Source organism: Gymnoscopelus microlampas (assembly GCF_963454915.1).
Source record: "Gymnoscopelus microlampas genome assembly, chromosome: 16".
NCBI classification, from domain to species: domain Eukaryota; kingdom Metazoa; phylum Chordata; class Actinopteri; order Myctophiformes; family Myctophidae; genus Gymnoscopelus; species Gymnoscopelus microlampas.
In genome coordinates, this window is record NC_139953.1 from 36,264,657 (window position 1) to 36,288,592 (window position 23,936).

The following is a 23,936-nucleotide window of genomic DNA, read 5'->3' on the forward strand; positions in this document are numbered from 1 at the left end:
GAATCGTATTATGTGTTAATAAGGCTATATAAGTCTTAATAATAGCATTGTAACCAAGTTCGACTAGAATGCATTTATAAGTGCTTATAAGAAACTTGCCGACAGACTCCTACAGAGGAGGCAGAAGACAGACCAGGTGGCCGAGTGGTTAAGGCGATGGACTGCTAATCCATTGTGCTCTGCGTGCGTGGTTCGAATTCCATCCTTGTCGATGTCAGGCATATGTTTGAGTGTGGAACACTATAAGCCATCCTACAATTGCGTAAGCTATGCAACTCGACAGAAGCTGACATCGCGCAGATCGGCATGTGCCTTCTTTGCTTTAATTGTTTTTACTGGATGTGTCAGCGGCACTTACGTATGCCAGTGGGCGGGAGTCGGGACAAGCCTCATTACAATAGTTTTTGCAAATCGCTTTAATTGCTCAGCTAATAGGAAATGCAATGAAATGTGATACAACTGTAAGCTTCTTTTTTCTGCTACGCACACACACACACACACACACACACACACACACACACACACACACACACACACACACACACACACACACACACACACACACACACACACACACACACACACACACACACACACACACACACACACACACACACACACACACACACACACACACACTCATCATGTCAGTATCATGGGCGGTATCATGTCAGTTGCGTTCCAGTTCAAACATATTGCATTCCACTCCAAAAACTGTTGCCTTCCACTTCATGAACAAACCATATCAAACTGGGGGTCATTACAAATGAATGTTTGAGAATAACTGTATTATGTCACTCAGTGTGTTAAACATTACATGACGTGTTATAATGTCTCAGATGCGGGCTCTTGACAAGATGACCGTGGAGAGGGTCTCTGCTGAACGGGGCGAGTGCCTCCAGCGGATCGACCAGCGGGCTACGCAGGAGCGACAGGAAGGGGAGAAGAGACAGGTAAATACTACAGCAGCAGCCACCTTCAGCACATCCACGTTTCAAGTTGAATTACTCTTATGAGCAAAGGACCTGACAGCAACTAATGGATACAACATACAATATCAGTCTATTGACTGTCCTCACTTCACTAAAGCTCTCTCTAAACTTTAGAGTCCTTTAGAGTCTAAAGGATCTTTAGGCTATGTTCAGACTGGCAGCCCAAATACTACTTTTGATCTTAACAGGATTGGAATCAAATTGGTTTGATCAAGTCTGAACAACAAGATGGGTTTAATCTGGATACTCAGACACTGAAGTCTGATTTGTTTACTTTAACGGTTAAATTACACAATTTAGGATGCATACTGCAGTGTTACTTAAATATAATAATATATATAATATTAAGATTTTCTTTAACAAGTATGTGATTCAAACCCACATGTGCATAGCTCAATGGAGTATCAGTGTGTCAACATACCTACTGCAGTCTGCACTCACAGAAGAAATGTTACTTTGCACAGAGTGCCGCGCTATGGGCTTGTAGATCTGCTATTTTTGAAAAAGAAAATCGTGAAAATGGGTGCAAATCTTGGAATATAATATATATACATTTTTAACTCAAATCTTTGCTTCTGCATGGGGGTCCCTGGAACAAAATATTTTGAAAATGAGGGTCCGCGACCAAATACATATCATTTTGGGTGGTTCTTGACATGAAAAGGTTTGAGAACCACTGATATTAGAGCAACATAAGTTTTTTTTCAAAAGAACTTTTGGGATTTAGAAGACATTTGTAGAATCCCCAGAAGCAAATATTTGAGTTCAAAATGTTCTCTTTATAAAACATACATATTTTCTCGGTTCCGCGCTATGAGCTTGTAGATTTGCTATATTTGAATAGCCCAAAGTATAAAATAATGGTTATAGCTAAAAATGTAAAATGACACAGTATGTGTTCCCGGATTGAATGGGTTAACACAAAAAAGGAGGTTGTGTCCCCAGGGGCAAAAACAAAGAAGATTTTTCCTTACCGAATGGGTTCCCAGACTGGGGGTTCATCGCTATGAGTCTGCACCCGTCCTTGATTACTGTCAGTAGAGCACCGTAACCGTTCGGCCACCTCTCGTCTGTCTTCTGTCTCATCTCAGGCACCTCATTTAGTTTCCTTTTCCATTCCGATAGGCTCTGTGCATTACTGTAGTCCCAGGTTTTCAGAAGGTTTCATACCCGTTTCCTGTTCAGCTGCAGTTTCCCATAGGGTACGCCACCTTCTGGAAACCTGCTGGGACTACAGTTTTGCACAGAGCCTATTATGTTACTTCCAAGAAAAGAATGCTACTATCAAAGAAACCTTGGATACATTATGGTTAATACCCAATTTAGGACTTAAACATAATTATAACTGGCTTCAACAAGGATGGGATATTTGCCCACACATGTAGAAGACAATGGATGAGTAGTGAATTGCCTTCAACACATTTGTGATTTTGCGCTTCCAGCAATGCCACCGACACCCTGTTATGCTACTAAGGTACAATACACCCTTCGTCAAGTTTAAGTAACGCAGATAGGCCAAAGATGTCTGAATACACAAATCCGATCTGATCACTTGCAAATAACAGCGTCAGGCAGTCCTTCAGATCGTATTTGAGAAACAAATCAGATTTGCCTACAGTCTGAACAAAGCCTTAAAGCCAGCCCACACCAATGCAACTCCTTGCAACATGCAACTACTTGCAACCATTATCCCCAATGGCAGTTGGAAGGAGTTGCATTGGTGAGGACTGGCCTTAAAACTGTTTTGATGGGGGCGCCCGCTGGCCTAGCGATCCAGGTGAGTACCACATACTGTATAGGCTCTAATGCAGCCTGACAGCGTGTCGCGGGTTCGAGTTCCTTTGCCGACGACCTTTGCTGCGTGTCTCTCCCCGTCTTTCTTTTTCCTGTCCATCTTCACTTAAAAAAAAACTATCAATAAAGCAGAAAAGCCAAGGAGTTGCATTGGTGCGGTCTGGCCATTTAGTCTTCCTTCTGTGACTTCTGTCATGTCGCTAAACTCTGGATTAACAGCGTCTGCTAAATTGTAAATTGTAAATTTCTCCATTCTTCTTTTCTCCTGCCTTTTATTAAGCAGGCCTCAATAGTCAACGATCTAAAGAGCTGGTGCCTGACCAAGCTGCAGAACATGGAGTCGCGGTTCACCGGGGAGCTGCGTGCCGACAGACTGCAGCGTTCCACCTCCATGACGGACGGCCTGAGCGAGGCGGACGTAGACGGGCTCACGGTGCTTCCCGCCGGGCAGGGAGGCAGCGGCGAGTGCCTGACGCCCGACGACACCACCACCAGCGCCCCTGCGTTGCCGGACGATGCCCAGGGGAACCCCGGTGCAAAAGAGGGAGGCTCGTCCAACCACTACTTTGTGGTGCACGCAGACAGCTCCCCAGGTATGGGGGCACTAAAAACGTGGCACTAATCTCACACACACGCATGCATGCATGCACACACACACACAAACACACTCAAAGAACAGAGACTTGTTTTAGCACATACACTACGTGCTTATGTAACTTAACATTACGTAATCATCTGAGCACATTATGCTTCAGTCAAGACCTCTGTGATGTAAATTAGCGACTGCTGCCAGGCAGAACCTTATCCGTGAAATGTTCACTTAAGTTGCTGGAGGCATGTTTTTTCTTATTCATGAATGCATGTATGTATGCACCACATATTAACAGCATGGTTGGAATATTCAAGAATGATTCAAGCGTGAGCAGTGCTGTTTTGTGGTTTCATTAGATACAGTACACACAGACACTAAATAAATAAATGCCTCCAACAGACGGCGAGAGGAACCAGAAGGCAGACAGTACCTCCCCGGCTACACCGTCCATCCAAGTGGTCCGGCCCAAGGAGCGTTCCCTGACCTCTACTGTCCCCCAGAGGCGGCACGAGGAACTGCTGGACGTGGACGGTATAGAACGCAGAACTAGCAAAAGTAGGGCCAACAGGGGCAGCAGTCTGTCCCCCGCTACGGAACGCCGCTGCAGCGGCAGACAGGAGCACAAGGACAAGGACAGAGAGGGACGGGATCGGACCAAAAGCCACAAGAGGCACTCCCAGGGCAGGACTAAGTCTAAAGGCGCCGTGGCGGGGGGTAAAACGCGAACTCTGGAGGTGTTCGGGGCCGACCGGCCGGCGGAGCACTCGTTTGAACAGGAGAAGGACAACATGCACGCCCTGGAGGTGACCCAGTACTTCTTTGAGGCGGTGTCCACGCAGATGGAGCGCTGGTACGAGAGGAAGATCCAGGAGGCCCGCTGGCAGGCGGACCAGAGGGCCCAGGCGGACAGGGCGTCCCTCATAGAGAGGATCACCTATCTGGAGGACGAGCTGCGTATGTTGAGGACTAACCGACAGGAAGACTGCTAACACGCACGCACGCACGCGCGCAGAGTACTGGAAGATTGTCCACTGCTAGGACTTGGAAGAACTGGAGCTACCTGACTGTCTATAGGAGAGGAATCATGACAGAACTGGATTGAACGTGTGTAGAAAGTCTAGTCGTGTGATCATGAAGACTAATAGATCAGGTGCTATTCCATACTCCCACCTGTTCTAAACAGGGGGAATTACATAGACCTGATCAAATGACAGCCACATCTGTGCCACTATAAAGAAAACAAAATCATAAACTCTATTTTTTCCTGTATAAATGAAGGGTTTTATTCCAAAAGACTATATGCTAATATGCTATTATGAGGGGGGAAAACTAATCTGAATATTCAAAAACCCACGATTATGTCATTAAAAATACTTTAGTGAGCAAAGGTCTTAACCACTAAAACCCTGTACTATTTGTTGACCGGGGTCCCCCAGGGGTTTGGCAATGGTTCCCTTTATCTTTGAATACTTATCTCGTTTTGGAACAAAACTCTTCAAAAGCACCCTTTCAGTTACATTTCATTGTAAGCTATTGTCATGTTAGCACCACCAAGTTAACATTTGTTATGAGGGCAGCTCTCACTGTGCATTGTAAAACAGTAGATATACTAAAGCTAGATGTTTCAAATGGATCAATTGTGCCATTTGCAGTAGGGTAGGTACACTATAAAACATGAAAGGGCATTATGACACTTGTGTTGCACAAGCACAATTAGCTGTTTTCTACATATGGACACACATGTAATCTCTAAATGTACGTTTTATGTGCTGAGAAGAATCTCTTAACATCACATGACAACATTTTTGGGGATTCTGAAAGTCGGCAATGATGGATAGAATATCAGCGTAATAAGCTTTATTTTATTGTTATTCTGCATGCTGGAAACCAGCCTTGTGACTTAAAACCACTTAAACCGTGTAAAACTCATTGAACGGGGTCCCCCAGGTGTCTGTACTTGGTCCCCTCCTGTTTTCCCTCTACATCAAATATTTTCTCTGAAAATAGCCAATGTAAAAGCTAGCAACACAATGCGTTGTGACTCTGTGAGCTTGTACATTTGCCATTTTATGACATGCCCAGAACAGGGACACTAGGGTTCACGTGGTTTAAAAGAGCAAACCACTGAAGTGAAAGTGGCCAAAAGCAACACAGTACTGAAGACCCAGCACAGTCCACCAGTGCTGAATATTAAGCATTTTTGAGGGTAGAATTTAATTATACAAATGTCAGTTACTTGCCTTTCTGTCCTCTGACGTCACAACCAGGTTTAAATGAACACACAGTACATTCCTGTACTGTGTGTTAATTTAGCTCAGAAAGAGAACAGATGTTATATTTAAGCAATATTACACGAGAGGGTGTGCTTTACCGTCATTATTGGCACGCCAGTGATGCGGTCAGGAACGAGGCGAAGCCGAGTTCCGCCAGCATCACTGAAGTGCCAATAATGTAAGGTAAAGCACACCCTCGAGTGTAATATTGCGATTATACAACAGTTACCAACAAAACACATCCAAATGTATTCATATTGTGGGCAATTAATAATAAAAATGTTTCGCTATTGTCCGTTTCCCTGTAAAGAGAAGAGTTTTTGACTGAGAGACATTAAATAGTCCCTGTAGCAGTGCTTTGAGTTTGAGGCACCGTCTCATCAACACAGCTGAGCTATCAATGCTTGCGCAGTGGAATGAATTCCAGTAGGCTATATGCTCCGTCGTACGACCGTGTCACGCGGCCAAAATAACTGATCTACAAGCTGACAACGCGTCGCGATGGCGACGTGTTGTGAACTTGTAGATCGGCTATTTTGGCCGCGTGACACGGTCGTACGACGGAGCATATAGCCTACTGGACTGTTAACGAAATGGGAGTCATTTTACTTTACACAGGAGGATATTTATAACCTTCTAACCATTGATCAACCGTAAATCCACCAAATTAACAACATAGTCCATTTTGCATAGCTGTTTGTTCTCCGGTGGCGGCGGTGGGTCAGGCTACTGTCTGTTTGTTTTCCTACCGTGGGACAGAGTGACTTCACAGCACAGCTGTGCCATATAATGGTCTAATCAGGTGCGGACTGGACTGCACTGCGGAGTGATTTATTAATGTGATTAGGCCCGTGCTATGATGCTGGTTTGAAGCACGGCTAGAAAGCTATTTCAACCAATCAGATTGCTTGGTCAGAACTACCTGTTGTATAATTGTCCTCGCTGAGTTACAAATGAATAAATGAACACTTAAGATTTTACTGTGTGGGAACAGTCCAAAATCCAGTTAAATGATGATCATCCCATCATGGGGAATACATTTTGTAACATTTAGTATCTGTACATTTCAGTTGGCCATTATGTGAAATTTTGTGATCCGATGTATGGAACTTGTAAAATGTCAATTAAAAAACGATGTTTCGGTCCTTACACCTTCATCGGGACAAACCATGTTTTAAGGTTTGTGCTGATGTGTGCAGGATCACTCCTCTTTGCACTTGGATTTTACTATTGTCCTACGCATCAGAGTATTGAGGCGTGCATCAGCGTTTAGTGAAGACCTGGGCATGCGTTAAAAGGCCGTTACACAGGTACAGTACCAAGGTAACTGTGCAGAATAGTTAATAATTCAAAAAAGAAAATAAATATCAGGGCCCTGTTTTTAACTACATTCCACCAATCACAACACCAATACAGCACTAAAGTCTTTTCATTCATGAAAAGTATGGCTGGGGGATATGGGCAAAATGAAATATCACAATATCTTTGACCAAATACCTCGATATTGGTACGATAATATCAATTCCCTTTTAAAATAAATAGCTAAAATAGCTGATCTGCAAGGTGGGCTATTTTCACAATTTTATTTTTGAAATAATAAAATAAAACCATGAAAAGTCACCACTTACATCATATCACAATATTATGATATCCAAAATCCCAGGTGATATCTAGTCTCATATCACAATATCAACATATTATCCAGCCCTATATGAAAAGCATAACTGGCTGCCTACCGGAATTATTTAGTGTCACACAATGGCTCCACCCTTATCTATTTTCAATTATGGAATTTCACCTACTCCCGAGTCAGAAAATAAATTAACTGTGTCAAACTGTTTTGCATGAAGAAAATGCAGAGACGTGTGTGGCAGTATTACTTGTCTAGTGTATATTGTACAGTGTGTAGTCTGCCTGCTGCATTCATATGGGATGTTAGCTGTACATGAATGAGTTTGTTGATATGAGTAATGCACTCTGTGGAATGATGCCAGACAATGTATTTTGTAATAAAAAGTCAAGATTCTACCAGTGTTTATAGGCCATCATTTCAATTAATACATTCTATATAGATAGCGATGCCAACTGGACAAATATACATAGTAGACATGATGATTGATGATTTTTGAGCGGTGTAGCCGCTCCTATAAGTGGTTTATCCCTGGTGAAAGTTTTTCTTTCCGTTGTGAAAATGTGTCTTTCGCTGTACTGTGATTGGCTGATTGGTATTCAGACCCTTTGCTCAGTACTGTGATTGGCTAGTGAGACGCATGATGAAATTAATAACCTGTAAATATCACCACTCACTTAAAAAAAATGCTTTTTTTTAAAGTGAGCTTCCATCACTGTGATGACCACTGTTGTTTTTAAATAGCACCGCTCACTTCACACTGGGTGTGATTTTTCTTTATTAAAGTGTCATGCTTCCAAGGAAGCCCAGCCCATATGGACTTACAAGACACTTTTACATTTCATTTGACATGAACAATGAACCGACGTAATTCACAAACGATGATCAAATGAATAACGAACTAAAACACTCAATAAATACAACTTAAAATACAGCATTGGGCCTCACACCCACATCTTAACAGCAGACATGTGTATACATCTGTATACACATGTAATGTGTATACAGATGTAATGCTGAGATTGTAATTCATCCATGAAAACATGGTTTTCCATCACACCAACGGTACCCAGATTTTGAAATGGCACTGCTATAATTTAAGGGTGGTGTAAGTGATATGTCTTTGTTTTACTTCATACAGAGAGATGGAGTTCCTGCTAGGCCTTTGGCCCGTCAAACGGTGCCCATGGTGGACTATGCATGGCAGGGGCGTCCTCTTCCCTGAGCCAGGCCTAAACCTGACCGCATACCAAATAAGTGTTAAATAGCGCTATAGGCCGATAGTAATCATTGCTATAGTGCGTTTGTTCAGTAACAGGGGTCTCCCCAAAGCGTTGGGAAACCAATATCCCATCAGGAGAGAGAACACATCCAGGATAAACAATGAAAGTGGAAGTGATGAAACACACAAATAAATAAATAGGGACAAAATGGAACTGGAACACTAAAATGGAAGCAGATAAATTCTCTTGGAGTGGAGTTCTCTCTCCTGATTGAATGAAATTGGTATCCTGTCCTGAAAATGTATCTTCTGTTCACTAAAGAGCTAGAGAAACCCCTGTTACTTAACAGGCATTGCTCTACAGCAATGCTTACTATCAGAATAGAGCTTTAGCATTTTAACTGTAAAAATAATAGAGACGAAAAAAAGAAAAAAAAATCCCTTACACCACCTTTAAGTGGCGTAAGCCTGTCAGTGTCTTGACAGATGACTCAACACCAGGCGGAGTTGATAGATGTCTCACCACCAGTTGCTAATGTTACAAGCCAGTATTATTGCACGGCACTTTTAAGCCAGTGCTGCACCCACACAAATCTGAGGTACTTGACAGGGAAAACGGATCTGAAAGCCGCAGCGTATCATGGCTGATATTGAATGATAGAACCCCTTTGTGTATCAATATTCCCACTGTGCCACTTGAACTGGATCTTGTCCAAGCAAGTATACTGGATATGAGTGAGTAATCGACTTCTGCCGTCCCATTGTGCTGGGAAACGGTCTGCGTTTCTATAGTGCCTTTATCCAAACCGCTTTACAATGTGCGTTACATTCACCCATTCACACACAAGAGTTAGGGGTTAAGTGTCTTGCTCAAGGACACTGACACAAAGCAATGAGGGGGAAGCGGGGATTGAATCGACGGCCACTCTGCCTCCTGAGCCATTATGCCCCGAGCGAAAGGTTTGAAATGATCTTGTGGTCAGGAAATAACGGATGTTGGACCGCAGTGAGGATATCTGTTGCCGAGTGTGTTTTTCCATTTTCAGAAGCCTACATAATGTCTGATGTGTCATTGCACTAAAGCCTAATTTACGATTCTGCTTTGTGTAAAATTCCTGAGTAGAGTGAAAAAAGCCAATCTATAAGCTCACACACAGCATGCTGTGTTGCGAGCTTGTAGATCTGCAACTTTTTCTGAATGTGTTCGCCCAAGAATACGGACGGTAGAGTCCATGTGGTTAAACAGAAAAATCTGCTATTTTTGGCAAGTGACACCGCCGCGAGAAAAAGTATAAATGAATAAGCATTAAGAGCAAGGTGGTAAATGAACGCTAGCCAATATAAACCAAAATGCTGGGACATTCTAGCTGAGTCTCTTCGGTTGGTCTACTCTGCCAGCTGCTTTGGCAAGTTAACAGTAATTATCTGGAGGAGGTTCTGCTTCAAAAGTGAATCATGTGTCCAGTCCAGTAAAGTTTGAGATTTACTGTGGGCGGTGTGGGGGATAAAAACGGATGAACAGATGCTGGGTCTCAACCAACAAGAAGTCAGTCATTTCAATGCCCAGTCGAGGGGCCTTTAACTCCCCGCCAGTGCCAGTGATTTCTGTAGCGATTCCAGATGGTTGTTTGCTTGTGTGATCATCATCCGGATGGCATCCTGGGAGAGATGGTGGGAGAAAGATGTCAGCGATAGAAAGGTCCTTTAAAAAAAAACACTTAAGCCCTACTGCATGGGTCTTCCCTTCAACAGGGTGTCCGGGACCCCTAAGAGTTACTACAGGGGGTCCGACAAATCTATGTATGACAGGAATTCATTTTTTACGTACTATCTATGAAAAAGTTTAATCTGTGACACAATTTTATACAATATTTCTAGTAGTGTTTCATCTCTCTCTCAGCTAATGGGTCTTTGGCCTGAAAAACGTTGAAAACCCCTGCCCTACAGTATATACTTTGTAAGATGAATAGTGAAAATAGCTGACCTACAAGTTTGCGGTGCTTTGAGAGCTTGTAGATTGGCTATTTTCAAAGAAATGGCCTATACCAAAATAGGAATGCCAGGTTGAAAGTGGTTTAACCTTCACAAACATACAGAGGCCCAAATGGAATCATGGAATGCCGTCATGATCATGCAATTTTAGTTGATGATTAAAGGTCATTACACACCAGGAGCGACGTGAATAAATGATACGAAAATGTCAATGCTAATATTTTTGGTGCTGCGTCATTCATACAGGTTGATGAATTTATTTGTGCTGAAAATTTAGTTTGACCTTGTTTCGAAAACTAATGATGTAGCTTAATCACCTTGTAATAATGATGGCGCTATTAAGTGCTCCTGGTGTGTACTGACTTTAATTGTCATACACATAATTGATTAATGATGCAATTGTGTGTTTTGGCATTGAACATTGGAACACATAAATACAAATATTTCTGTTTGTTTTTTAGGCTTTGCAAAGAAACATTCACTACTGTATGTTATGTACATAAGATATTGGAAGGAGACATTTAATTTGTCCAGAAGGCTGCTGCTCGAGTCCTTGTAATAACAAGACAGTGGATCATAAATATCCCTTCAGTTCTCAGGTACTCCCTGTATGTCAAAGAATGTATTTCAATATACTACTGGTTTAAAGGCATTAACATATTATAGTTTAGGTACAAAACACATTTTTGATCTTGTGCTACATGAACCATCCATATAAACTTGCCCCACCTGGTTTGTGGCACCTTTATTCCTCTGGAACTCGTCTCTCGCCCAGCCCCTGAGGTATTTGCGGTCTGCCTCGTCTGGTACCTTTCGTATGGTCCTCAGCATAGTTCTATAGATGCCCAGAACCCTCTGCCTCTGTAGGAACTGATGCAGGACATCAACATGGGTCAACATGCAGCTCTTCTACCACAGTGACAGTTAATTTAACCCATTAAAACAGGGAAAAGCAGCCATGTCATTTTATAATTTGAAAATAGCAGATCTACAAGCTCAAAGCGCATCACTTCGTGCCGCGCTATGAGCTTGTAGATCTGCTATTTTTGAATAGATACATGCATGACACATGAAATAATTCATACACTGGGGTAGGCAACCTATTCAGGCACATGCAATAGCTGATTTACAAGGCTGGTGTGATGATCACCCAGCAGTGCCAGACAGTAAAAAAAAAACGTTTGCTTTCATGTCTTAATATAGGCTGATAATTAGGATAAATACAAACATAGAATAAGTCAATAACTTATTAATCAAACCTAGTTGAGTAATGTGTCAAGACACTGAGAGATTACTCAACACAGGCTGAGGTGACATTGTGTCTCACCATGTTGCTATTAACGTTACATAAACACACAGAACGCGTTATATTTCCAGACACATCTCATCTCTTATGCGGTTCTTTGCAAGTTCTCTCACCTGTTTTAAAGATAAAGCTGCCGGTGGTAACCTTGACACGGACATGATGTTCTGACAGCCTCGTTCTCTGGCACCAAGACGAGTTTGAAACCGGATGTTGTGACGGAAGTTAAGGTCCGTTTGCTGCATAGATTTGGGATTTGCTGCCCCAGTAAAAAGTGGAATATGTCTCCCTCTAGTGGGCCGGAGAGGAATGTACATTACATTAGTGGTTCTCAAACTTTCAAATCTCAACGACCCCCGCCCCGACAGTACAAATGGAACCAAATGGACCCTAGGGTCCATTTGGTTCCATGTGTACACTGTCAGAGTTGCGTGCTTATGGATACCGCCGCTTTTCTAGGGAGACCTGCTGTGATTGGCCTGTAGTTGCTGTGATTGACTATGCCTAAACCTAAACTTAACCTCAGTAAAACTGTGCCTAAACCTAACCCTAACCTTAGTAAAACTATGCCTAAACCGAACCCCAGTAAAACTATATGCCTGCCAGGGAGCCAATCAAACACAGGTAAGGCAGGTCTATCCCATAACGTTGGTGGAATCCATAACGCGTCAGCGTTACAGACCTGTAAGGGCGCATTTAGAATCCCCTCAGGGAACCCTGAGTCCCTGGACCCCTCTTTTGAAAACCACTGCATTACATAACTTACCAGCGTAAAACTTAAGTGGTATTTGAAACGTTTTATTGTCAGAGTCATACTGTAATTTACGTGTTATGTTATGGTTTAATGGATGGGTAGTATGAAGAAACAACCTCTTAAATATAACGGATGCCTGCTTACATTTATGTGCATAATGCAAAAAAAAAAGAAAAACACGTCAGTGATTAACATTTCAATGCACAATCCAAACACCGTTCGTTGAGTCTTGTCCTAATGGGACAATGTGATGCATTCCTAAGCTCTCCTTCAGCAGATGTAAGTATAACACACACGCACACACACACACACACAGTATGTTTATAAAAGGAAAATGGCAGATATGTGTCTTTTATACCACAAAAAGTTGGGTTTTCGGAGCGTTATATCAAAATTGGATATGTCCGCAGTCCCTGTGCTTCAAAGTGCATAAGAACTGAATTTTCTAAAAATACTGACCTTCACAGAGTCGTGGTCGGGGTCTGTAAGCGAACCGTCACGACAACAGATGATTTGGGTGAACAGGTGAGATGCAAATACCGATACAATACCGTCTCCTCTCCCAAGGCACATTTAGCTCTTCGTTTAAGTGACTCTAGATGTCCGTTAGCGCCACAACCGACATGCTTCAGTTACATCACGACATAGGGTGCAACAGTTAATCGAACTAATCGATTTAGTTCTTGATTATAAAAAATAAATCGATTTATAATAATAATCGATAATTCAAAATTTCCAAAAATGTTCAGAATTAGCCAGTCTACAAGCTCACAATGAGTCGCGAGCTTATACACTGTATCGGCTATCTTTGCTACTTTTGTGTGTGACACCATTTTACAACACTGTTGACAAAGTATATCATATATAAAACAAAAGCTCAAACCGAAATTAGTTTTGTCGATTTGACAAAAACAAAAAAAACACGTTTCTCGGTTATTCGATGAACCGAAAAAGTAATCGATAAAATAATCTCTAAGAAAATAAATGATAGATGCAGGCCTAGTCATGGCATCATGAAGGGGGGGTTGTTTTTTCATACAAACAGCGGCGGGAAAAAAAACACAAGTTCACAACTCTGTATGATGTGTTCACATTGAAAGATGGGTGATTCTGATGAGCAATTGCAACACCGACTAAAACATCCACACGAACATGAAGGAGGGGGGAAGGCGGGGGGTTTATAGTACAAGGTTGGGAGGAAAGAGGTATTTTTTACTGGACTCTTCACTGAGGTGTATTCATACGCAAAGGGAATCACATTTTTCATTTTCTATCATTTCTTTTTTAAGAGACGTGCAAGTTAAAGCAATCCTCGTTACATTACAAAAAAAGAACTTTCCAGAATTCCCCTGATGAAGACAAAAGACAGAAAACGGCAAAAAAGGGTCTCGCTATCAAACTCTACAGAGTCTACTAAAATCAGAGTAAAAATAAGAAAATAAAGGCACATGTACAGCGGCAAATCCGTCTTTTTTTTTTTTTTGAGTCCTCGTTTTATTTTGTTGTGTTTCTTTCAAGAGTTCTGTGGGTTTTTGAGAGGCGTTAGCGGCCCGAAGAGTGGCGTTTGTGCAGTTGGCTGGCTGCCGCCCTCGCCTCCCTGTTTTTTTGGGGGTGGGGGAAACGAAAAGAAAAACAAAAAAAAATGTTGAGAATAACAAATGGCTTCTCGTTGGCTGTTAGTGGTCGGTGGCCGTGACCAGTTCGAACCACTGCCTCAGCGCGTCGCTCAGGGTCTCGGGCAAGGCGTTCACGTCGCGCAGGACGATGTAGAAGGGGAAGGGGAACTCGTCCATGTAGGAGCGGATCTCCGGCAGCTCGCCCGGCCCTTTGAAGATGGGAACCTTGATGTCCAGGATGGAGTCCTAAAAAGGGAGTCGATACGAGAGGGGTAGAGAGACATTCAGATTCAGTTAATTTGTCATACAGTGGTTTTCAACCCTTTTCATTATCAAGGTCCATTATTTATTCGGCATTTCAGCCACGGAACCACCGTTTGATGAAATTTAGCCTCTCCGACGCTAAACTTAAAATATTTTGTTATCTTTAGAATACGATTTTGTCCACAATTCCATGCTGTATTGATGTTGGTACCAATAGGAGAGATAACAGGCAAACGTTGATCAAAATAACAATTCTTCTACATTCTCTGTGTGTAGACTTCTTGTAAATTAAGTAATGCAGATGTTTAACAATAATGTAACTCTTGAGAGAGTGAAATGAAACCAAATGGACCCGTACGGGTCCATTTGGTTTCATTTTACACTCTCAAGAGTTAAAGATCTATAAGGGGTCCGTTTGGTTACTAACTCTCCATCATTTAGCTGGGGGACCACCTGGAACCCCCTCAAGGACCACTGGTTGAGAACCACTGACTTAGATGCACTGTTCAGGCACATACGTGTGAAAATATTACGCTGGGAAGCTCTGCTACCATAAAAACATAAACAGCAGCTTAAAAAAAAGCATTATTAAAAAATCCTGCTGGTGTGGGCTTTGGGGATCTTGTACCCCTTTACTCTCTAGGACTGCAGGGGGGAGAACAATCATTTTATTTTGATAATAAAAATAAAATAAAATGAAAATAAATAAAATAAAATGAAAATAAATAAAATGAAATGAAAATAAATAAAATAAAATGAAAATAAATAAATAAAATGAAAATAAATAAAATAAAATGAAAATAAATAAAATGAAATGAAAATAAATAAAATAAAATGAAAATAAATAGAATAAAATGAAAATAAATAAAATGAAATGAAAATAAATAATAAAATGAAAATAAATAAAATGAAATGAAAATAAATGAAATAAAGTCGAACAAAAAAATGTGTTTGTGAACTTGCGATGCAACATGTTGTGAGCTTGTAGATTGATGAATACAGGTGTGCCCTGGGCACAGAAACATTACATAGTAAAAAGCAACAACATCGACATGTATCCTGGACTGCCCTTACCCTTGAGTTGGGGTTGTCTAGCACCACAAAGATGACAAAGACGTTTGCGCTTCGCGCCGCCTGTACCGCAGCCGTCACCCTGTCCTTCCCCTCCAGGAAGAGGCCGCGTCCATCCGACACCACCAGCAACAGCTGGGCCGTCTCTGTGGACGGAGAAGGGCAACGGTCAGACACAAACTAGACTGAAAGAACGAGCCCAATCGATGGTCTTGAAGGGCGGAGCCAAACCCAGGCGCTGGATTCCAGCGCCTGGGTTTGGAGCACTCTGATTGGTTAGGAGATGACAAGGTCCTAAGACCAGCGTTCCTGCAAGGTTCTCCCAGGCTTTTTTTCTTTTGAAACAAAAAAAAATGCATGGGTTTCCGAGGCTAGACACAAACAGACGCAAAAGCATCAACATGATAAAATAATAGTCTTTCTGTTTATCTGCCAGAGAGACCAAAAACAGACATTTCTGCAAAATTGTAACTAAAACACTGAAGCTGGTAAATTATGTTGGTGCCGTTAGTATCCTGATTGGGTAACATTGGTATCCTGACCTTAAACACTCTAGTTTAACCCATTAAGACCTGAAACGCATCTGTGTCACTTTAGATTTCTTTGGCTATTCAAAAATAGCAGATATACAAGCTCATAGCGCGGCACCGAGTGCCGCGCTATGAGCTTGTAGATCTGCTATTTTTGAAAAGTCGTGAAAAAAGAAAATTGGGATTTTTTTTCAAAAAACTGTTAGGAATTAGAATTTTTAATAATCGCCTCAGGTCTAGCTTTTACTTAAAAAAAAAAACATTAACTTGGCAAGCTGTCACAGTAACACTCTAAATTCTACCCATTTTCAATGCTTGCATTTACTGCCGTTTTTACTGTCTCTTTACACAGCTTTTTCAAAAACTGTATTCATCCTAGACAGTACGCACCTACAATAAGTTTGAATATTTCGATCACTCACATCTGTCTGTACGCATGTGAGCCTCTACTGCCATTCTGCCATACTGCCACGGCTTCTAGCCTTTTTTGTTTCTACAGACATCTAGGTCGCTAAGCCACCTTCACCAGGAGAATGATACTGGGTTTCTGACATGGCCTGTAGCCCAGCTCCATACAGAGCGAACATTTGCTCCACCGGGGCCTTTGTGGACGCAACAAAGGCCTGCTTTTGACCCGGAGGACTTGGCTCTGATCCTGGTCTCATGGTGACACACTAAAGGCTTGTTTGTTGGACCTGAGATACAATCTGGGCATGGACCCCATTTTACTTAGCAGCAACAGAGGTGAATTCAATCAGCGGGCATTCATGAGTGTGTCTGTGTTAGTCAGGGCAGAAAAGTTCTGTGACGAGCTAAACCAGTCACACAGCGATGTTACAACCTTCACTAGTCCCTTGTCCCTTAACCACATGAACCCCAGTGTTCCTATTCAATCTGGGCATGTCAGAGTAGCCGAACATTCAGTGAAAATACAAGCTTGTAGATCTGCTATTTTCGACAAAGACATTTGGTGTAGAAGGGAAAAAAGGAGGGGGGCCAAGGAGAGATCCCTGGGGGGTCCTTGGTTAAAAAACAACTGAGTGTAGGAGAGAATCCAAATTATTTCCTGGTGTCTGTTAGACAAATAAGCACTAAGTTACTACGCAAGTTTGTGCTTTCTTCTATTTCAGAAAACCTTATGAACTGCCACGCAACCAGCTTGAAAATATGCACAGAAAGACTGTCCACGGTCAACAGACTAATAGACAATCTCCAAACCTCATCAATATTCGTATTGTGCGGTTTCAACTCGTTTTACAGTGGGTGGTACATGAATAAACACATTACGGAGAACACATTACCTGAGTTTGGCGATCCTGTCGCCTTCTGTCGCGCTGATACGAACATTTTAGCGGACGTCTCTAAAAACTGCAGAGCACAAACAGAATCAGTCATTGATCTACAGTACAGTATATGACCGTAAGTGATTGTTTGATGTGATATACTCTATTATATGATTCAAACAAGAAAACTTATCTCAAATGGGACATTTGGTTGCAGCTAGACAGGTGAAATGTATAGCAATAGACGTGAGACACAAGACATTATACAAAGGAAAGTATAGCTCTGTGATTCTCAAACTTTTTAAGACTTCAGTCAGTACCCATTTCCTCCAAGTACCCACTTTACCAGACAACAACAGTTTGCTAAGAAAAGATAAAACCATATGATCCTATGAATGAACGATACCCACCTTTTGAAGAATATAACATTATAAATAAGGAATGGAGTGAAATTATTGCCTTGTGAGCAGATTGAGATGAGCTTAAAGATCTGCTACTTTTGAGTAGCGTTGTAGTATGATCAAGTAGGGCATTCATTTACGAAAACACACAAAAAGTTTTTTTTTTTTTTTTTTACACTTTTCACACATACTGTACCCCATGTAGTGCCTGTGTTTATCCCCATTGGAGAAAAAAATGCTATGTAGAATGGGTCAGGGGAGCACCAGGGGTCCCAGAGGGGGTTCCAAATGGACCCCCCCAACATTATTGATAGTAAGGAACCAAATTAACCCTTACTGGTCCTGTAACACTGAGCGTGTACAAAAATGGAACCAAATGAACACTTACAGGTCTGTAACTCTGAGAGTGTACAAATGGAACCAAATGGACCCTTTTAAGGGTCCATTTGGTTCCATTTGTACACTCTCTGAGTTATAGGGATCCTTGAAATTAAAAAAGGTTTTGAGAACCACTGCTGTTGAAGGAAGGCTATGGGGTGTGGAGTCTATGTTTGGAAGCAGAGTTTGTTGTGGCTTGTAGTTGTGTGTACAGTATGTGTGGCTCCTGCAGTACCTGCGCTATCCTGGTCTTCTTCTGCTGGAACTGACACAGTCTCAGTATCCTGGCTCCTGATTCGTCGTTGAACTGCTGCTGGAAAGGGTGGAGGAGCTGCACGGACTCCCCAAAACTGTAAACACATGTTAGCTCCTCATCAAAAACATGTTAGGGAGACAGGAGTTAACAGTACGCATACTGTAACTGTATTCACAACTTAACCACTATTTTATACTTTGTTGAACAACAGTACAGAAAATAAAGAATATACAAGCTGGGCTGTTTTCAATTCTCTTTTTTTCTTCAAATTTTGTAAAATGTTGAAAGATTTTGAAAGGTTTGGTGGTCAGCATCTCTATGCAGTCACAATCATTTTCCATGCACATACACTTTTCTATCTTTCAAGGTAAGATACTTACTGTAGGCTCCTAGGATAAGATTTGAGATTTTGTGTTTCACCACCTGAGCAAATAAATCAAATAAGCCTGGTGCAGCACGTGTGGAGGTGAATGTTCTTACCTGCATACAGAGACCTGGCCCACCTCCAACAGAGTGAGGGCATTGACGATCACCGACAGGGATTCAAAAGCCAGCTGGAAGACAGAGGACACATGCAGGACTTAATCAGTCTGTAATTAGTTGAGAAGCAGCCGGAGTGAACCGTTTATCTGCCTGTGCAGTAAGAAAGAACAATAAGGAGATCTTGTGTCCCCACGGCTATTAAGCTTTTTAACACCGTAGCCAATTGCAAAGCTCATTAACTGGATGTGTAGTTTTAATTACATACACTGGAATATGTGCAAGAACAAGAAGGAGTATTCCATGTGGCACCTTTTTTACACACTTTTTATTGGGATTACAAATGTATCAGTTTTTATCTTTTAACCTTAGGCATACTGTAGCATTGTTACTGTTTCTCCCTGGGGGGGGAGAGAGAGAATGTATGTATGTATCTGTTATGTAGTACATCATGGAACAAGACCATTGTGAAGTAGATAGTCAACAACGTTTTTAATACACTCTTCTTCTGTTTGAACTCGACTTGTATTAGTTGTGTGCTGACCTGTTTGGAGTGGTTGTCCACCATGCTAGAGGAGTCGTCGATGGCCAGGCAGATCTGGTACTCTCTCTTGCTGGGTTTGGTTCTCCTCAGCCAGATCTTGTCTTTGCGGAACTGGCTGGCGATGTAGGGGATCACCTTCCTCATGTTCAGACGCTTCCCTGTGCGGTAGTCACCCCTGTGCAACCGGGAAAGGAAAAAGGTACAAGGCATTCATTATCAGACGATGCTGTTGATGGATCCCTACTAATTGTATTGTCAGGCTGAATGTCACGGGCTTTGTTCAGGCTGCAGGTAATTCTGATTTGTTCATCACATTTTCCAAACTTATTTTGTCTCTGTTGGGTGGAAACCTCATATGTCCAAAATGTTACTTTTCAGGATTCAAAAACAGCAAAAGTAGCAGATCTATAAGCTCAAAACATGTTGCAGCTAGTTTTGATGCTTTTGTGTCACGCTGTAGTATGATCAAGTAGGTGTTAATTTACAAAAGATATGGAGATACAAGGAGATACAAGGATTCTGCCCGACAGCAACGATTTGCAAGTGATTCGACCGCATTAGTGTATTGCTGTGGTAAGGACGTAACGACATAGGTGTGAGTAATGCTTAACTTATACTCTATCCTACGATGGCCGAAAAATGGACGATCTACAATGTGCTGTGAGCAAGTAAATGGTGCATTTATATACTGGTGGTACTGTACTGTACTGTACTGACTTGAGCTTGGCGGCCTGAGTGGGTTCCAGTATGAGGCGGAGCTGTTCACACAGCTGCTGGGACAGGGCAGAGGTCAGCGTCTGGTACTGATGCCACATGGCCGCTGCTGCACTCTCCTGCATCACAAATAAATAAAAGAAACACAAATAAAAAAAATGGTTCATAGTTCCAAAGCGTATATTTCCAAAGAATTCTATTTAGGAACAAAACTCTTTATACATTTTGGTCGAATTCCAACTGTCTTGTGCTAATTAAAAAGAAGGAAAAAAATGCATTAACAGGTGACGTCACCTCCTCTGCAGCTCCGGGGGCTTGTTTCTGCCAGGCTTCCAACTGAAGCTCCATCTCCCTTCTGATCTCCTCTGGGTCCACCACCGGTTTCTGGACACACATGTAACATCTTTAGTTGCGTTCACATTTAACAAGAAATTCTTGAACACAAACAATAGCAGATGCACAAACTTGGGAAACTCAACAATAAGTGTTTCAGGATACAGATCACGGATACAGGAACCATCGTCTCCTCCGTATGTGGTGACTGCCAACTATCAGACACTGAACAGAATTTAGCCAATGCCTTAGCCTAATGTTGGATATAACACTTTTGCTAAGTCATGCAGGCCTGCAGTAATAAACCAAGCTAAGAATGATTCCTGACTCCTGTCCATTTATTATCAGAACAGAACAGAACCTGACCTGACCCACACACAGAGATAAATAGGATTTATGTCTGTCCCAGGCCAGGTGTCTGGTACAGACAGATATGGTCTCTCCCCCTCTCTTGAGGGGAGTGACTTACTGACTGTATGTAAACTGTTGCTTTACTCTGTACTGTAGGTCTCAGAATGCATTCTCTGAATAAACCAACTTATTGAACTCCATATTCGCTTCTCATATTTGGTTCTGCGTCACAGATTGTCCTACAGTAGCTATCACACACGCACACACACTCTTCAGCTTTAGTTTATTGTCATCCATCATTCTGATCCATATCCATCAAACGTTTATATCTGTGTTCCACATCCATTCATCATCATCATCATCATTTTCAGTACCTGGTCCATGTCCATGAGCAGCTCTGGGACAGTGTGGATGGTGGACTGATTGCTCCTCTCTGGATGCTCTTCATCCTTGCCTTGTTCTCTGTCTCTCCGTCTCTCCTCCTCCTCTTTGTGCGTCTGGGTCTCCATCTCACCACCGTCCACACTCGCTGCATTTACAAACAATTAGATTGAGACCTTAAGCACTTGAACCCTATATACAGTACGTCCGTCATAGAACAGAGAGCGAAAATAGCCAATCTACCACCTCACAATGTGTCATGATATGACATGTTGTGAGCTTGTAGATATATTTTCAAAATTATTTAAAAAAAGTTCACCAATATTAACATGCCCTAAACAGGGATGCCAGGTTTAAAGTGGTTAATAAAAGCATGCAGTTTTATTGAGGAAATAATTGTCTTGCAACAGTGCAGACACAAAGAGGGGTTCAAACTCCAGACTGGGGACAGTATGATGAAGAATGGAATAAACAAGTTTGAGTGAAGAATCTCCACACCTGGCCACAGGAAGAGAATGAGAAAGGCTAACTACCACATACAGTAATTAAAGTTCCATTTATGTATGCCACTTAATCACTTGATGTGTATGGTGAAGGGAGCTACTAAGAAAGAAAAGGTGTGCGCGGTCAACCTTCCTTTAACAAATACATGATTTGATGTACGTATATCATCCTATCATCATCCTATCCTATCATATCATCCTATAATTCAACAAAGCTCTGTGAGTGAGTGAGTGAGCGCTTCCCCAAAATCTCTTCTGCCCGGTTCTCCTCAGTGGTTGGAGCAATTGATCTGCATTTGCACACAGCCATTGACTATTACCATGTGCACGGAACAGCGAAGCCCGTTTTTCACTTTCCCCGAATGTCAGCTGTTTATTCTGTTTTTTGTGTTCGCTGGCTCCCGGGTTGCCAAATCATGTGCGTGCAACAAGCACCGGTGTAGCCACATCTGTGAAACAAGCGTGGGTGCTCATATCCCCCGACGGGTATGGTCTAGGTATAAGTAATTGTTGAATAAAAATGTCAAACCTTTCTGGGAGGTCTTGGCGGAGTCCAGCTGTTCTGGCTTCAGCTCTGGGGCGTCGACCGCCTGCAAGTCCTCTTCCTGCTCCCCGGTATCCATGGCAACGTCATCGTCCTCTTTGTCCTGGTCTTGCTGAGGCCCAGCTGGTTTCTGCTGGTCTGTGCTGGCAACATCTACAAACAGCAACACACAATTAATAACACACCAGTTGAGCCACCGGGGCCCCTCGGACACCATGTTGTTCCTAACCTATGTTAGCTCGGGAACCGTTAGTTCCCAAGGCTACTTATTTATCCGGACTTACAAACTACAAGGTGAAAATGTAGGAAAGTGCTGGTCCAGCCACTGTGCAGATAGTGGTCTGGTACTATTCGTATTGCTGTTATTCTTATTTGTCTTTTGCACCATCCTGCTGCTGTGTGGTGTGGTAAAACCAGAGTCTATGGCTTCCAGAAACTGGCTCTGAACACACCAGTATTTGTGTTACACAATGATATACAGACCAGTGGTGTAAAGTAACTAAGTACATTTACTCAAGTACTGTACTTAAGTACAATTTTGAGATATGTTTACTGAAGTATTTCCTATTGTCTATAATTTTACTTCTAGTCCACTACATGTCAGAGGCAAATATTGTACTTTTACTTACAATTATACTTTACTTTACTACAATTATTTGAAAACTTTACTAGTTACTAGTTACTTTGCAGATAGAAATCATTACATTATAAAACATACATTAATCACTTTAGCCCTAAATTATACCTAGGCTATTTGAAAATAGAAGATCTACAAGCTCACAACGCGTCGCAGCACTCAAATGTAAAACATTTGAGTACCTTTTCCACCACTGATACAGATGCCACTTGGGTGGGCCTTGAACCAGTGACCCTTCGGCTACAAACGTAGCATACTAGTGCATTGAGCCATCAGGTCAGACTACTTGTTGATTTAACTTTAGTTCTCTTTAACAACTTCTCTACCGGCTGAAGGCTGAAAAGGCCAAACTGCGACATTCAACTGAAGCACAGCGAAAAACAACCACTGACCGTATGTCTGAGTGTCGTAGGCCGTCTCGCCCTGTTTGATGTGTTCGTACAGGTCTGACTCCTGCTGTGCTTGGCCCTGCTGCTGCTGCTGCGTGTCCTGCGTCCGGTCCTTACAACTCTCCACGGTGCGCAGGCGCTTGTTGATGCGCTCGTTGTAGTCCCCGGTGGAGCGTTCGTTGTCGGCCTGGCCAGGTTTCCTCTTGAAGCTCTGAAGTGTAGGTGACGGAGGAACAGGACAAACAGTGAGCGGTAGTGATGCGCGGGTCGCGTTTTTTCATAACCCGCGCTTCCCACCCTGCACGGGAACCCAACCCCCCCCAACCCGTCCAGCAAAAATGAATATAAATCAAGCAACCCGCCAAAAAATAAATAAATAACCGCAAGCAAGTCCATTCAATTGCTTTCCAAAGAGAGAGAGAGAGGGGGGGACGGAGGGTGAGAGAAGGTGTGTTTTCTTTTCTTCCGTGGGTTGACCCGCTTCGCCAGCCCCGCGATAATTGCATCGTAATCTATAACCCGCCCCGTGGTTCAACCCGCGGGACCTGCGGGTTACGGGTCAGCCCGCACATCACTAGTGAGTGGGGTTTGATGTTATATTTTTAGAGCCAACTTGAATATCCTGATAATTGTGCTAGATGTTGATAGATAATTTTCACACATTTTAGAAAAATTGCCTAAAATAGCCAATGTACAAGCTCACAACCTG

General features: G+C 42.3%; 3 protein-coding genes across 7 annotated transcripts in view; 1 reads left to right on the plus strand and 2 right to left on the minus strand.

The window, feature by feature from the left end:
* ankrd6b (ankyrin repeat domain 6b) overlaps positions 1-5,916 on the plus strand; it is a 66,159-nt gene extending 60,243 nt beyond the window's left edge. The window contains exons 14-16 of one of the 2 annotated variants that reach the window (XM_084083176.1): positions 840-953; positions 3,067-3,379; positions 3,778-5,916. In XM_084083176.1, coding sequence (XP_083939302.1) covers positions 840-953; positions 3,067-3,379; positions 3,778-4,367 — 1,017 coding nt within the window. In that variant the 3' untranslated portion in view covers positions 4,368-5,916. The remainder of the gene's footprint in view (positions 1-839; positions 954-3,066; positions 3,380-3,777) is intronic. The other variant, XM_084083177.1, reaches the window with a different exon arrangement.
* Positions 5,917-8,054: 2,138 nt separating this feature from the next.
* Positions 8,055-11,991, minus strand: lyrm2 (LYR motif containing 2). The gene is made up of 3 exons (XM_084083181.1): positions 11,915-11,991; positions 11,225-11,365; positions 8,055-10,162 (listed from the first exon to the last, which is right to left on the minus strand). The coding sequence occupies exons 1-3, from the start codon at positions 11,957-11,959 to the stop codon at positions 10,082-10,084; spliced, it is 267 nt and encodes an 88-aa protein (XP_083939307.1). The 5' UTR covers positions 11,960-11,991; the 3' UTR covers positions 8,055-10,081.
* A 589-nt stretch (positions 11,992-12,580) lies between these two features.
* The window catches only part of mdn1 (midasin AAA ATPase 1), a 122,260-nt gene continuing 110,904 nt past the window's right edge, over positions 12,581-23,936 (minus strand). For all 4 annotated transcript variants that reach the window (XM_084083172.1, XM_084083171.1, XM_084083170.1 and 1 more), the window contains exons 94-104: positions 23,231-23,438; positions 22,187-22,354; positions 21,148-21,302; positions 20,384-20,473; positions 20,093-20,208; positions 19,376-19,550; positions 18,832-18,905; positions 18,331-18,445; positions 17,335-17,401; positions 15,507-15,649; positions 12,581-14,414 (exon numbers count right to left, since the gene is read on the minus strand). In XM_084083172.1, coding sequence (XP_083939298.1) covers positions 14,229-14,414; positions 15,507-15,649; positions 17,335-17,401; positions 18,331-18,445; positions 18,832-18,905; positions 19,376-19,550; positions 20,093-20,208; positions 20,384-20,473; positions 21,148-21,302; positions 22,187-22,354; positions 23,231-23,438 — 1,497 coding nt within the window. In that variant the 3' untranslated portion in view covers positions 12,581-14,228. The remainder of the gene's footprint in view (positions 14,415-15,506; positions 15,650-17,334; positions 17,402-18,330; positions 18,446-18,831; positions 18,906-19,375; positions 19,551-20,092; positions 20,209-20,383; positions 20,474-21,147; positions 21,303-22,186; positions 22,355-23,230; positions 23,439-23,936) is intronic.

Bases quoted from the DNA above. Each gene is read 5' to 3' on its own strand.
- lyrm2 (XM_084083181.1), bottom strand. From the start codon at position 11,959: ATGTCCGTGTCAAGGTTACCACCGGCAGCTTTATCTTTAAAACAG. The intron at 11,366-11,914 runs GTGAGAGAACTT...GTCCTGCATCAG, and splicing joins CAGCTTTATCTTTAAAACAG to TTCCTACAGAGGCAGAGGGT. The intron at 10,163-11,224 runs GTGGGGCAAGTT...CATCTCTCCCAG, and splicing joins ATAAAGGTGCCACAAACCAG to GATGCCATCCGGATGATGAT.